Genomic DNA, 13,487 nt, shown 5'->3' with positions numbered 1-13,487 from the left:
CTGAGCCAAAGGCAGAGGCTTAACCCACTGAGCCACCCCGGCACCCCAACAGCAAGGATTTACTTAGTTTACATGATTTATTCAAGATAATATCCTAATCAAAAGTATAACCTTTAATACTCAATGTAAAGATTACAACAAAATATTCAGAGGAATATCACAGTAATCAATATAACTTACAAAATTTTAGTCAAATGTCCTATACTTCGATATTTCGGAATCCACAAAAATGAAAAAAACATGAAACACTTCTAAACTTTAAAATGATATTCCACAATAACAAACACTTACTGAATATTCACTATGTCCTCACCCTCTGATGAGGTAAAGAAAGGGAGAAAGGGAATAAGAATGGTTGCAGGTGGAAAGCTGCTGAGGTCATCTAAAAAAAAAAATAATGACAGCTCTGACTGGGGTAGTAACAAGGGAAGTAGATAGAAGTAAAAAGATCCCCATATTTGACAAAACCTGGAACCTAAAGAATTGACTGATGGAGGGTCATGGAATAGAGAACCACAAAGAGGAAACAGGAGCAGAAAAGGATTAGAAGACTCAAAAATCTCATGAAATGATGGCACTCCCCAAAGAGGAAACACCAGAGAAGCAGTGTCTGCAGAAAAGAACAGCACCAAGAGTTAAAGACATCATTTGAGGAAATCAAATACCCAACCTTCAGAACAAAGAAGGAAGGGCTGGAAAACTCAACCTGACTGAGAACAAGGTGTGAGCTGATTTCAGATCCTCATTTGTGTTAACAGTGTTCATTAGAGATACCAGTCCAGAGACATCAAACCAAGTGTGTGCGGATCAGTCAGAAACTTTGGCCATGCTGGTTCTACTGTCCTGTCAGTCTCATATTCCTGCAAGCCCTATCTGTCTGGCTACTTGAGAATTCCCAAAGTAGAAGAACTTACTGTTCCCAGCTATGGCTAGGCCTAGGAGTCCAAAGCAAGAATTTTAGGAGTAAAGGGAAAGAGGAGTGACATAAGCAGCTGAAAGTTTATCAGCTTTCAGGTCTGGCTGTGGCCTCCCATCTCTGTAGCAGAGACTTTAGGTAAAATTGAAATTTACCCTATTCTATCATATCACTACTCATTCACAGCCCCTATACCTAAGGTCTACTCCCCGCTCTCTACCCCATACCATCCCATCTGACTGAACAGAATGATGACTGCTGCCCTTTAGAACACTCATACACAGGAGTCACTCTGAATCAGACCTAGCCCTGGCTTTCTAGCCAAAACACAGAGCCCCCATTCTCATGAAGAATAAGAATTCAGATTCCAAAAGGAGGATGATGCTCTAGACTTCAGAGATTCTGGAACTAGGGTCAGAAATTACAGAAAACTTTGTCAACTGAGACCTTTTACTGATCCCTTAAAGACACTATACGAGTAGTATACATGTTCAAGAGATTCATCAATGCTGCCCTATGTAGCTGAAGTTAACTCTCCAGGTGTTTAAGTGTTCTATTATATAAATATATGCCCCAAATATTAAGCCTTCTGCTTTCAACTGACATTTGGGCTCTTTCTAATTTAGAGCTATTCCAATAAACATCATTTTACCCATAAAAAATAAAATGTGACAGGGGCGCCTGGGTGGCTCAGTGGGTTAAGCCGCTGCCTTCGGCTCAGGTCATGATCTCAGGGTCCTGGGATCGAGTCCAGCATCGGGCTCTCTGCTCAGCAGGGAGCCTGTTTCCTTCTCTCTCTCTGCCTGCCTCTCAGTGTACTTGTAATTTCTCTCTGTCAAATAAATAAATAAAATCTTAAAAAAAAAAAATTAAATAAATAAAATAAAATAAAATAAAATGTGACAACTAAAGAGCATTTCAACCTACCATGCTACCACTAATTTGTCCATAGCCAGCTAAAGATTTCATTTGCAGTGTACTCATAAAATTACCATCACCTTCAATATGGCCAATATTTACTTGTAAATATAAAATATATATTTAAAATATATACTAAATATAAATATAAATATAAAATTTGACATTATTTAGAGTTAGAGAACAAGCATGATCTATGATTATATTAGTAATAAACTTAATTTTAAATAAGCTTCCCATAAAGTCACAGAAATAATATAAATAATGACTTACATTAAAATAGCTTTCCTGGGACGCCTGGGTGGCTCAGTTGGTTAAGCAGCTGCCTTCGGCTCAGGTCATGATCCCAGTGTCCTGGGATCGAGTCCCACATCGGGCTCCTTGCTCAGCGGGGAGCCTGCTTCTCCCTCTGCCTCTGCCTGCCATTCTGTCTGCCTGTGCTTGTTCTCTCCCTCTCTCTCTCTCTGATAAATAAATAAAATCTTTTAAAAAATAAATGAATAAATAAATAAATAAATAAAATAGCTTTCCTGAAAATACATACAAGAATATTCACTGCATCCCTTTTTCTGAATTTGTGTCAAGATCTCTCTCCAGAAACAGCCCTAAATATGCAAACACAGTATAGCATGTTAATCTTTCAAGCTTCCAAATGCCTCAATAAATGGATACTTCTACAAGTCTCACTAAATATTAAATGAGAACATCAAAAGTAAATTAATGGGAAAGTCAAAGAGGAAAAAAAGAAGTTCACTGCAGGACTGTGTACAGTAGCCAGAAACTGGGAGGAAAATAACTGGTTACATGAATACTGGTACATCCATGCAAAAGAGCACTGTGCAACCACTAGAATGAGTTAGGAAGATCTCCAAGTTACTGTGGAGGAAAAAAGCATACACAGGACATACACATATACATACAAAGGACACGGTCACCTGTGTAAAAAGAAGAGGGCACATTCACATTTTTGTTCACCTGTACAATATCTGGAGGGCTACAAAACAAAATGTAAAACAAGTTATATCAGGGGAGTGGGACTACAGGACCAAGATAGAAAAGAAATTTTCACTGTATAATTTTAATATCATTTCCCATTTCTTTCATACCTTTATACTACATATGTGTGTGTGCCCAGCTGTCAAAAACAATAGAGAGTATATTTTCTGAGACCAAAGAAATATAATTCATAAGGGTAGATTAATAGAAATTTATGAGTTGGTAAAAGAGCACGAAGCAATGATACCTACTGTTACTGAGCCAAACAGAGATTAAAAATTCTTTTTGGGGGGCTAATTTGGGATTATGATGATAAAGAGAGTACTATCTTCATCTTACAGAAAAATGATACACTGCCAAATTTCATTTTTCAGTAATATGAGAAAATCCCTACAAAGCTCTATTTTAAAAAAATTTTAGAGTATTCTATAACATCCTAAAAATTAAAGCAATCTTTTTAAAAAGCAAGATCAGAATTAGAATGCATAAAGACTGAACCATAAAATATTACAAGAATCAGTTTAAATAGTAACTGATAATTAAAATATATAGAAAAAAAGTTTATCTTAAGTATTATAGTACTTCATATTAATAGTTTTGTTCCATGTTTATAGCTATTTATAGAGCACATGTGATTTATTAGATTAGTCCCGTATCACTTGGACTATGAAGTTAAAACCAGGTACCATGATTCACCTAGAAGCTACTCATATCACAAAATAAATAAATAAATAAATAGAATTGGAATTCAAAATTTGGAATCTAAGAACATTTAGATATCATCTAGTTCTTCAATCTATAGATTAAATAATTGCGTTTCAGAGTACTCCTCCTTCCACAGTCAGTTATTTGCCTCTACACCACACTATACACCCAATCTTCAAAGTCATAACAAATATCACTGATATATTCCGTATTATATGCAATTAATGAAAATGGGAACTACCATAAATTACTGAAAACTAATATTACATATACAGTAATAACTCATAGCTTCATAGAAGCGATCACCTTAGCTATCATTTATAAAAAGTGGTTCCAGAATAAAAGAAAGTGAGTTGATAACCTGGGAGTTAAGAAAAAAATACAGAAAGTAGGAAAAGGAAGCTATCTGGCAATCATCCATTCAAACGATCTGTTTAAAAATACTATGAAATTATTATACTACAATGGAAATCCAATTTATATCCTAACAAAATGTCTAATGTGGATAAAAAGTTGAAGAGATGGGAAATTTTTAGACATTATCCAACTGTCTATTATAATATGAGTCTGTGAATATAAGTCAACTTCAAATTTTACCCAAAATATAGCTCAGACCAATGAATTCAGTTAATGTTTACTATGACTATGCACAAACCACAGATGAATTTCAAGAAAAATATCACAACAATATTTTCTCAAACAAAAATGTGTGGACTCAGGTTCTGAGCTCTTGTAGATGTGTAACACAGATTCTACTGGAAAAACAGGGTTAGCAAGAAGAGTAATGGGATATTAATAAAATGACCGATTTGTTGTCCTAGGTTTTCCTGGCCAGGAGAATGGAGAATGGAAAAACTGAGCCATGAAATCAAAAAGGCATCTGTCTTCCAGGTTTCTCTCTGCCAATGTCTTGAGAAAAATGTTTGAACTTTCCTGTTGGCTTTGTATGCAAATAGCTCCAGATGCAAAGTGAACCACATCTAAGTTATTTGGTTCAACATCTGCTGGTCCAATTCCCATTATTCCTTCTAAAGGGTCGGCTTGTGACAGTTTAGTTTGCCCTCTATATAAGCTGTTTTGAAGGAGCTAATTTGGATTAAAGTATCTATCTAGACCACTTGTTTTTCCCTTTGATGGTCAATGCATTCTAATGTGGTTCTGTGTAGTGCTACAAGTAACTTAGAAACATATTGGAAAGGACAGTATTCAAGGTTTCGCCTCCCACCTCGCCTTCTAGACAATTTAAATTTATACAGTTAAAAAGTAAAAAGCGAACAGTCATTTGCCTCTAAAACAGCACCACACACATTTACACAATGGCAACGTGACAACACTTTCTGACATAATATTTTTTTTCATGAAATCTCTATCAAATATTTGAAGCTGAAGTTATTGATAAAAGCATCTAACACTATTAACAATGCATTCCATGAAACATTCAGTCATTTGAGATGACAATTCTCATATGGTATCACTGAAAATGGAATAAGGTCCATAGCATATGGCACTTAGTGTCTGATACACAGTATACCTTCAAACATTTGATAAAGGAGTGAATTAAGTGAATGAATGAATAACAACAAAAAAAAAAAAACTAAAGAATTCATTTAAATAAATCCCATATATTCTGAAACCTTGGGTCTGCTACAATCAGAAAACAATCAAAAAACATACTGAACCCAAACTAAGACTAATAGTCTAATGTTCTTAGAACTTGTACAATCAAGAAAAGAGAAAGCCCTTACTTCAGAAGGGTACAATAGGGAGGACAAATTGCTTTATAGGGTAAAAATGAGGAAAAGAGGAGAAATCAGAATATCCACCTATGCATGGATAACTCTGTGTGTGTGTGTGTGTGTGTACCTATATATTTTTGCTTTTATAGGTGCATGTGTTTATCAGAAGATAAACATTCATTTTGAAAAGTAGTTTCCTAAGAAGTAGAACATTACCACTCTTATAAAAATTTATAAGATAGTTGATAATGATTTCAAAAAAAGATCTCTTAGCTTTAGGGGGAAAAAAAACTTTTTCTAAAAAATACAGCTCTATGTGTAAACTCAAAAACTTTCAGATATTATATGCTATGCAAAATAGCATATAAAGGAAAATGATTTTCCTTCAGAAAAATATTTAGAAAAATAAATACGAAAAAAAGTCAGTAAAATAACTCGATACTACTATTATTGCTTCTAGACCCTAGTATTTTTGAGCTAAAATTTAGTCTAACCTCTACTCTCCTCTACTGTTACCTGCTGCCATACAGTAGGACCTGACAAAAAATTAGGAAAAAACAAAAACAAAAAAACAGCAAAAAAGCTGTTCTCTCTTTCTGTGAATCCGTGATTACTCTTGTTTTTTCTTTATAATTTTTTTTAAATTTTTTTATAATATTTTTTATAATTTTTTTTATAATTTTTTTTATAATTTTTTTAAAGATCACAAGTAGGCAAAGAAGCAGGCAGAGAGAAAGACTGGAGGAAGCAGGCTCCCCGTGAGCAGAGAGACCAATGCAGGGCTCGATCCCAAAACCCTGGGATCATGACCTGAGCGGAAGGCAGAGGCTTTAACACCCACTGAGCCACCCAGGCGCCCCTGTGATTACTCTTGTTAATCATTATTCCCAGGTAATTTGTCTGTCTTGGGAATGACCAGAAAACTTAAGTGAACCTCAGAGTATAGCTTTTTTGTCATCTTTCAGTAATTATCTAAGATTCCCAAGATTACTATATTTTTTAAGGCAAGTTTAGGTTTGCCTTCCTCTACCTTATGATTGTAAGACTATTTATTTACTGCCTAAGAACTAAAACTAATTAAAAAGAGTTCCTGTTATTGAATCACTATATTGTACCCTGAAACTAATAATATTGACAAATTAAAATAAAGAATTTTTTAAAAGAGTTACTTTTAAAAGCAAATCTGTTCTACTAATCATCAAGAAATAATTACTGAGCACTGCTTATTAACAAGGCACATGCTATACTAAGTGCTTAGGATTCACAAAGGTTTAAAAACAGTCTCTACCCACCAAGGTTTAGACTAAAGAAGACACATATAGACAGCAGTCATATTGACAAAATATTTTTTAAAAATATATATTAGTTACTCCATGTTTTTGGCAGCGTTAGTTACAACAGTCAAAGGAAGCAACCCGAGTCCATCAACGGATTAATGGATAAAAATGTGGTCTGTGGGATGCCTGGGTGGCTCAGTTGGTTGGACCACTGCCTTCGGCTCAGGTCATGATCCCAGAGTTCCAGGATCGAGTCCCACATCTGGCTCCCAGCTCCATGGGGAGTCTGCTTCTCTCTCTGACCTTCTCTTCGCTCATGCTCTCTCTCACTGTCTCTCTCTCAAATAAATAAATAAAATCTTTAAAAAAAAAATGTGGTCTGTACATACAATGGACTATTATTTAGGCTTAAAAAGGAAGGACATTCTGACACATGCTACAACATGGATGAACCCTGTGGATATTATGCTAAGAGAAATAAGCCAGTCACAAAAAGACAAACACTGTATGATTCTATTTATATGAGTTGTCTAGAAGAGAGAGAAAGTAGAATTGTAGCTGCCAGGGGCTGGGGATAGGGGCAAATGGGTAGTTAAATGGCTACAGAGTTTCAGTTTCACAAGATGAAAATGTTGCACACCAATGTCAATATGCTTAACAATACTGAACTATACACTTAAAAATGGTTAATATGATAAATTGTGTATGTTACTTAACCACAGTTAAAAAAAATTGGCCAAAGTGCCAAGCAAATGATGCAGAAAAAAAATAATGCAGTAGTTCAGAAGTAAGAGCAATTATAAGATATGGAGTCAGTTAAAGTTCTATATACCTTGGTCTGAAAGAAAAATGAGTCTCAAGCAGATAGGAGATGAGGGAATGTACTACAATCAGAGCAATAGCAAAGTGACAGAACAGACACCAGCCAGACACAAAATGTAGGTCAGTTTGACTAGCCACAGGCTTCAAAACGAATAACCATGGAAGGTGAGCTAAAAGGAAAGACTACGAAATAGAGAAGAAAATGCCCAATAAAGGCAGTTCTTTTCATTGAGTATCTTTCACTAAGACAAAGTAATAATTACTTTTAGTGAGAGTAAAGGCAGGAGGAAAAGGAAATTGATAACTTCATATTTGCTTGTCTCTTGCTTACATACTCCAACTTCCATGATGACGGAAGTACAGAGATACATTCAAAAGGTTAGATGCTATACATTGATGAGATATGGGCTTAGAGGTAACAATGTGAATACAGAACCAACATGTGCATTTCCTTTATTCTAACTGGCAATTTTTTAACATCATCATCACACAGAAACTAGCATTTTAAAATGTCCCTCTAGGGGCACCTGCGTGGCTCAGTGGGTTAAAGCCTCTGCCTTTGGCTCAGGTCATGATCTCGGGGTCCTGGGGTCGAGCCCCGCATTGGGCTCTCTGCTCCGCGGGGAGCCTGCTTCCTCCTGCCTCTCTGCCTAGTTGTGATTTCTCTCTGTCAAATAAATAAAATATTAATAAATAATAAATAAAAATAAAATAAAAGGTCCCTCTATGCAAATAACACGAATATTACAGTAAGATGTGTATCCTGAGGCACCCTGATTCATTAACAGTATTGTAGGCCATAAGCAGACACTGTTTTTAAGATAAATTAATTATCCCAGTTGCTATTACAAAATCATCTCCTGCAACTAACTGCCAGCTCTGCACCAAGATAATCATTCGACATGTGAAGCCTATGACTATATTCTTTACTTAAAATCTTTTATCCTAACCCCAAGAATGAAAATGTCTGTTCTCCCCCAAATACTTTAAAAACAAACCAAATGTTTCTGAGTAATCTTCTTGGATTTTAAGCTGTGGTAAAACTTGGTTAATAATCATCTCTTTTAGAAATATTTTTCATATAGATTACAAACTGTTAGGGTGTAGGTGGAGAATCAGACAGAAGGAGAATATTAAGTCCTTTTTTGAACTGAAAAGAATCTACATTGGATCTCTTAAAGCTTCCTATCTTCTCTGGACTTTAGTGTAGAAATGATTAAATTGTTATACTAATTAGATTGTTCAGATCACTCTGGTCTCAACTTCCAGATACCTGAATCAGAGGCTCCTGCAGGCAGAGAAAGAGAAACTATCTTCAACAAAAGAAAAAGATTACTTGGCTGAGCTAGCATCTACCATGCCTTCACTTCAGCTGTTGGCCAGGTTAGTTTATCTCCACTTCTGCAAGTCACTGAGGAAATTCAGAAGAAGTACTTTCCACAGGTCTGATTTCTTCGGGGCTGAGGGAGAAACTGGGTGTGCTGTCTGTGTGTACATACGCACACACTAGAGGAATTGTTTTTTAATTCTAATTAGGCTTTGAGAACTTGACCTACAAATATGGACATATGCATACATGTGACATATAATATTCATTCTTGGAGAACAGGAAGTAGATAATCTGGCCATAATATACAATTCTTTAATATACTGCCACAATTATAGGAAAACAGATTCTGTTCTTGCTTTTGTCAAGAAGTACAATTTGGTCTCAACTTCCAATCTACTGAAATCACTTCCTTAAAAGCCATTTCTGACTATGCTTATTTTCTCAGTCTCTAATCACACTAACCTCTCTCACATACAGCCTTTAGCCACCAGGACCATAACTTCTTTGAAATGTTTTACTCCTGATGCCTAGCCCATACTCTCCTTATCTCTCAATCTTCTGTGTCTTTCTTTTCCTCTTGTTCCTTAATTATGGACATACAAATTTCTCTACTGAACCCTAATCTCTTTACATACTGATTCCACAGTTATCTTCTACAACTTCAACTGTCATATCTACGAGAAAACTCCCAAATGAAGAACACCAGCCTTAACCTTTCTCCTGAAATGAAGGCAGCTTAATATATACACAAGTCTAAGACAAATTCATTAGGCTCATGTTGTCCCAAACCAACTTTTTTAAAATTCTCTATTTCTGTTCAAAGCAATAGTATTCCTTTAGAATCAAGGCTTGAAACCTCAAGAATCAATTCTGACTCCTCTCTCACCCTCACATCCCATCAGCCAGATGGCCCTGATGAGACTTTCCCCTAATCAAAACAAACAAACAAACAAACAAAAACCACCAGTTAACTTTAAAAAAAGAACTGAAATATAATCTGATAGACTAGATTTCATTCCTAAACATATTTACCTGTATCAAATTCCAAAACTTTTATAACCCATCATTTTGTTATCTGTACAATAGATAATATTGTAGCTGCTCTACCTACTTTACCATAATCAAATACATGATAACACACTGAAAATCCTAAACCATTACATAAATATCAGTATTCCAATTTTTCTATCAATTTCCATTGCCACTCTAGTTGTCATTCATTCAGTTATTCATTTCTTTAAAGATTTATTTATTTATTTGAAAGAGAGACAGTATATGCACACATGCTCATGAGTAGGAGAAGGGGCAGAGGAAGAGAATCTCAAGCAGATTCCCTGCTGAGCATAGAGCCAGAGGTGGGGCTGATCTCACAACCTAATCATGACCTGAGCCAAAAACAAGAGCTGGACACTTAACCAACTGAGCCACCCAGGCTTCCCTCATTTTTTTTTTCCTTTAATTATTCTTTTTATAAATACTTACTGAGGACCAACTATAAGCCAGGCACTAAACTCAGCATTTGAGACATAACAAAAGGACAGACGCAGTGCCTATCCCCACAAAATTTACAGCCTAAACTGCAAGTCAGAAAATAGGTGCACAGAGATGTGGGAGGGTTCTCTGGGAAGGCTTCCCAGAAAAGGCATATTAAAGCATAATACAACACATAAAACAAATAGGAGTTAGTATAATAAGGGAGCGGGAAAGAGTGCTGGTGGGAAACAAGGTGAGAAATTCCAGGGAAAGGAAACCACATAGATAAATCCCTCAAACAAGAATGAGCATCTGAACTATGTCATTCTCTTTCCCACATTTACACATTTGTTTCATTGCTTTTTCTCACTTCACAATCTTTCCCCATTCTCCCATCTGTGCCTATTCAAATCATGAACATCCTTCAAAGCCTGGATCAATAATATATGCCCAGCTTCAAGAATAGTACTGGACTCATACCAGGCATGAAATAAACATTTTCTAAACAAATGGATGATGAAATCTTCATTCTTCCCAAATCACAAACCTGCTTCATATTACAAGTATGTATGTGCCTGTCCTATCTCCCCTTGAAGGAAAGGACACGTTCCCATAGCACCTAATGCATAATAAGCACTGGAAAGATATTTGGAGGATGAATAACTCTAATAATCTAAGACAAGACAGAGCTGCTAAGGATACTTTCATCTTCTATTTCTGACTTTACAATGATTTGGCAGAACAAAAAGCCTAGGAAATTCAATATATTATTTATACATGAATTATATTAATATTGAACATTTGGTCTTCCATAAAATATCTCCCATAATGGAATTCATTTTTGCATTTGATTTCTTGGATGGTTAAATTTTAATGTTTAATACTTTAGACTGACCTTCTGGGGGAAAAAAAAAACTTCTAAATTCAAATACTGGTAAAGATGTTATATTACTTTAGGATATTTTTATACTATAAGAATAAGAAGTCTTTTTAATTAACAAACTGGACAGCCTAAAAATATTATTTGATACCTCACTTTCCTGAAACTAAGACGGATTAGGAAATGTAAATTATATTTTAATTTCATTTAAAGTTCATGATATCATTTTTGGAATCATGCCTCAAGCCACGCTGCAGAATTTGTTACGCAATTTATCATCTGTTATTAAAAAAACCCTAAATTAAATCTGGGTCATTCCATTTTCAGATCAAAGAAGGCCAAGAGCAAAAGTAAAAAAGAGGCTTTCAAAGAAAAGGCAAAGTGTTCAATAAGAAAAAAAAAAAATTCTAGTTACTGCAGAGTAGTACCTGTAGGAAAGGCAGCCCAAGGAATGGCAGGAGACGTAGTTTGCGCCTCACCATTTCCACCATCAAAAATCTCTGCAGCCTAGGGGGAAAAAGAAAGGCAAATTTATTTTCAAAGATCTAAAAAATAGAAATGCTATTTAAGCAACCAAGCCTTCCAGTACCACAGGCTTATTCTCTGCTATATACCACACATTTTCAAATTCCCACCAAATACTTAATTGTTTCTCAGTCTTCATAGTTACCACCCTAACCACTACTCCCCACCCCCATTAGGCATGCTCTGTTATTTTTAAGTAAAAATCTCCCTTCCTTACTAAAATATATCTCCTGCCAATGAAAATCTTCTTTTATATATCCTCGATCACATTTTCAGTTGAGAAGTTTACATGTAAGTACTCTAAGTACATCTTTTTTATTAATTAGCATAAGACCTAATGGAAATCAATCTAAAGAAATAGGGTTCATCTATATTCTTCAATAATCTACCACTCGGACTTCCTAGCATTCAACATTTAGAAAATTCTTAAAACTGATGTTTTAAATTAACAAGCCTTCCTATTAAACAGTTTTTAAAAGTAAGGGACAGTCAATTACTGCATGTTGAGTTTCTGGATAAGTTTTCTCTCTTAATTGTTCAGATCACAGCAAAGTTATTATTGAGAAAAAGAACCAGAATTTCAATTTGGTTCAGCATTGAGTTGTCAGCCAAGCAGAAGTCAACTGAGGCAATCTGTCACAGAAGCTAAGTGACATAGAATATAGTAACCATTATCTATAAACTACAAAAAATGAACATGGTTTACATAACCAAGGATGGAAATCTTCTGTATTTCTACAACCAGATAGAAAAAGAAAGAACCCTAATAACTAATTAAATTGGAATAATTGGTTAACATTGTAATGTAATACTGAAAGGAACAGGTCCATTGACTGTAACATTGAAGTATAATTTTACTCTGAGGAAAATACTTACTCTATTTTTTTCTGATATAATAAATCAAGCATGGTTTAAGTGAAGAAAACTGTACTAAGTTTAAACTTTCAAATAACTGACAACTTGTAAACAAGGAACTAAGATGATATCTAAAACATCTATTATCCTCAAACTTTAAAAAATTTTAACAAAATTTTAAGTGTTAATTTCAGCAACAGAAGATTTAATCACCCAACAAAACCTAAAACATTTTAAAAAATGCAAAAAAAAACATACAAATCTGCCAAACATAAACCAGTGTCAGAAAAAATGCACAAAATAGGTATGTCCATATTGACAGACAATAAGAACCGAAAAGAAATGATCCTGTTGTTAAAAAACTCACACCATTTTTTCATAATAATCAGAATACTGAGTATATACTTAATACCTTTTTTCTCCTATTAATGTCATTAATTAAAGTCCTGGTTTTTAATAAACAATCTCTTTTTATTTATTTTATTTTTTTTTTTTTTTACCAAATGCCAAATTAGGTGAAACTCTTACTAAAAAGGAAAAAAAAAAAAGTCGCAGAGCTCACTTGGTAGTTCCAGGACTTGAGCTCAGGCATCCTGACTCCTAATCCAGAGATTTTCCTGCAAGACTATACTGGCTCCATAAAAATAACTGGGTTACAAAATATTTCAATAAAATGAACACACACTGAAAAGGATTAAGGAAAAGACAGTGCTTCTTCAGCTAACAATTTCCACTTACAAAGCATCCAACTTAAACGTGAGAGAATAATCTAACACCACAAACTACTAATTAGCCCTATAAGCCACCAAAATGCTATGTAGTTAATACACTAAATCAACTCATTACAGGTGTAAACATGAAAACATGTGACAGATCTGCAATACTCATCCTTCATCTCACAAGTATTTCCTAACAGACATGTATCTCAGCAAAATCATCAGCTGACAATTTTTAAGACTTCTTTAATGCTTCTACTAGCAGTACTTAATTAACTCAACTTAAGCCATTCCATGGGCATGACCATACATTCAGTAATAATTAGCTTTATCTCTCA

At 34.8% G+C, this 13,487-nt stretch overlaps 1 protein-coding gene across 6 annotated transcripts in view; it reads right to left on the bottom strand.

Annotated features, from left to right (window-relative positions):
- CCDC91 (coiled-coil domain containing 91) overlaps nucleotides 1-13,487 on the bottom strand; it is a 347,143-nt gene that overhangs the window by 272,597 nt on the left and 61,059 nt on the right. For all 6 annotated transcript variants that reach the window (XR_009356756.1, XM_059185849.1, XM_059185848.1 and 3 more), the window contains one exon: nucleotides 11,482-11,560. Coding sequence is in view for 5 of the 6 variants with exons in the window: in XM_059185849.1 (XP_059041832.1) it covers nucleotides 11,482-11,560 (79 nt within the window). In the remaining variant the exon portion in view is untranslated. The remainder of the gene's footprint in view (nucleotides 1-11,481; nucleotides 11,561-13,487) is intronic.

The sequence above is a fragment of the Mustela lutreola genome, chromosome 8 (genome assembly GCF_030435805.1).
Source record: "Mustela lutreola isolate mMusLut2 chromosome 8, mMusLut2.pri, whole genome shotgun sequence".
NCBI classification, from domain to species: Eukaryota; Metazoa; Chordata; class Mammalia; order Carnivora; family Mustelidae; genus Mustela; species Mustela lutreola.
This window is presented reverse-complemented; position numbering and strand designations above follow the sequence as displayed.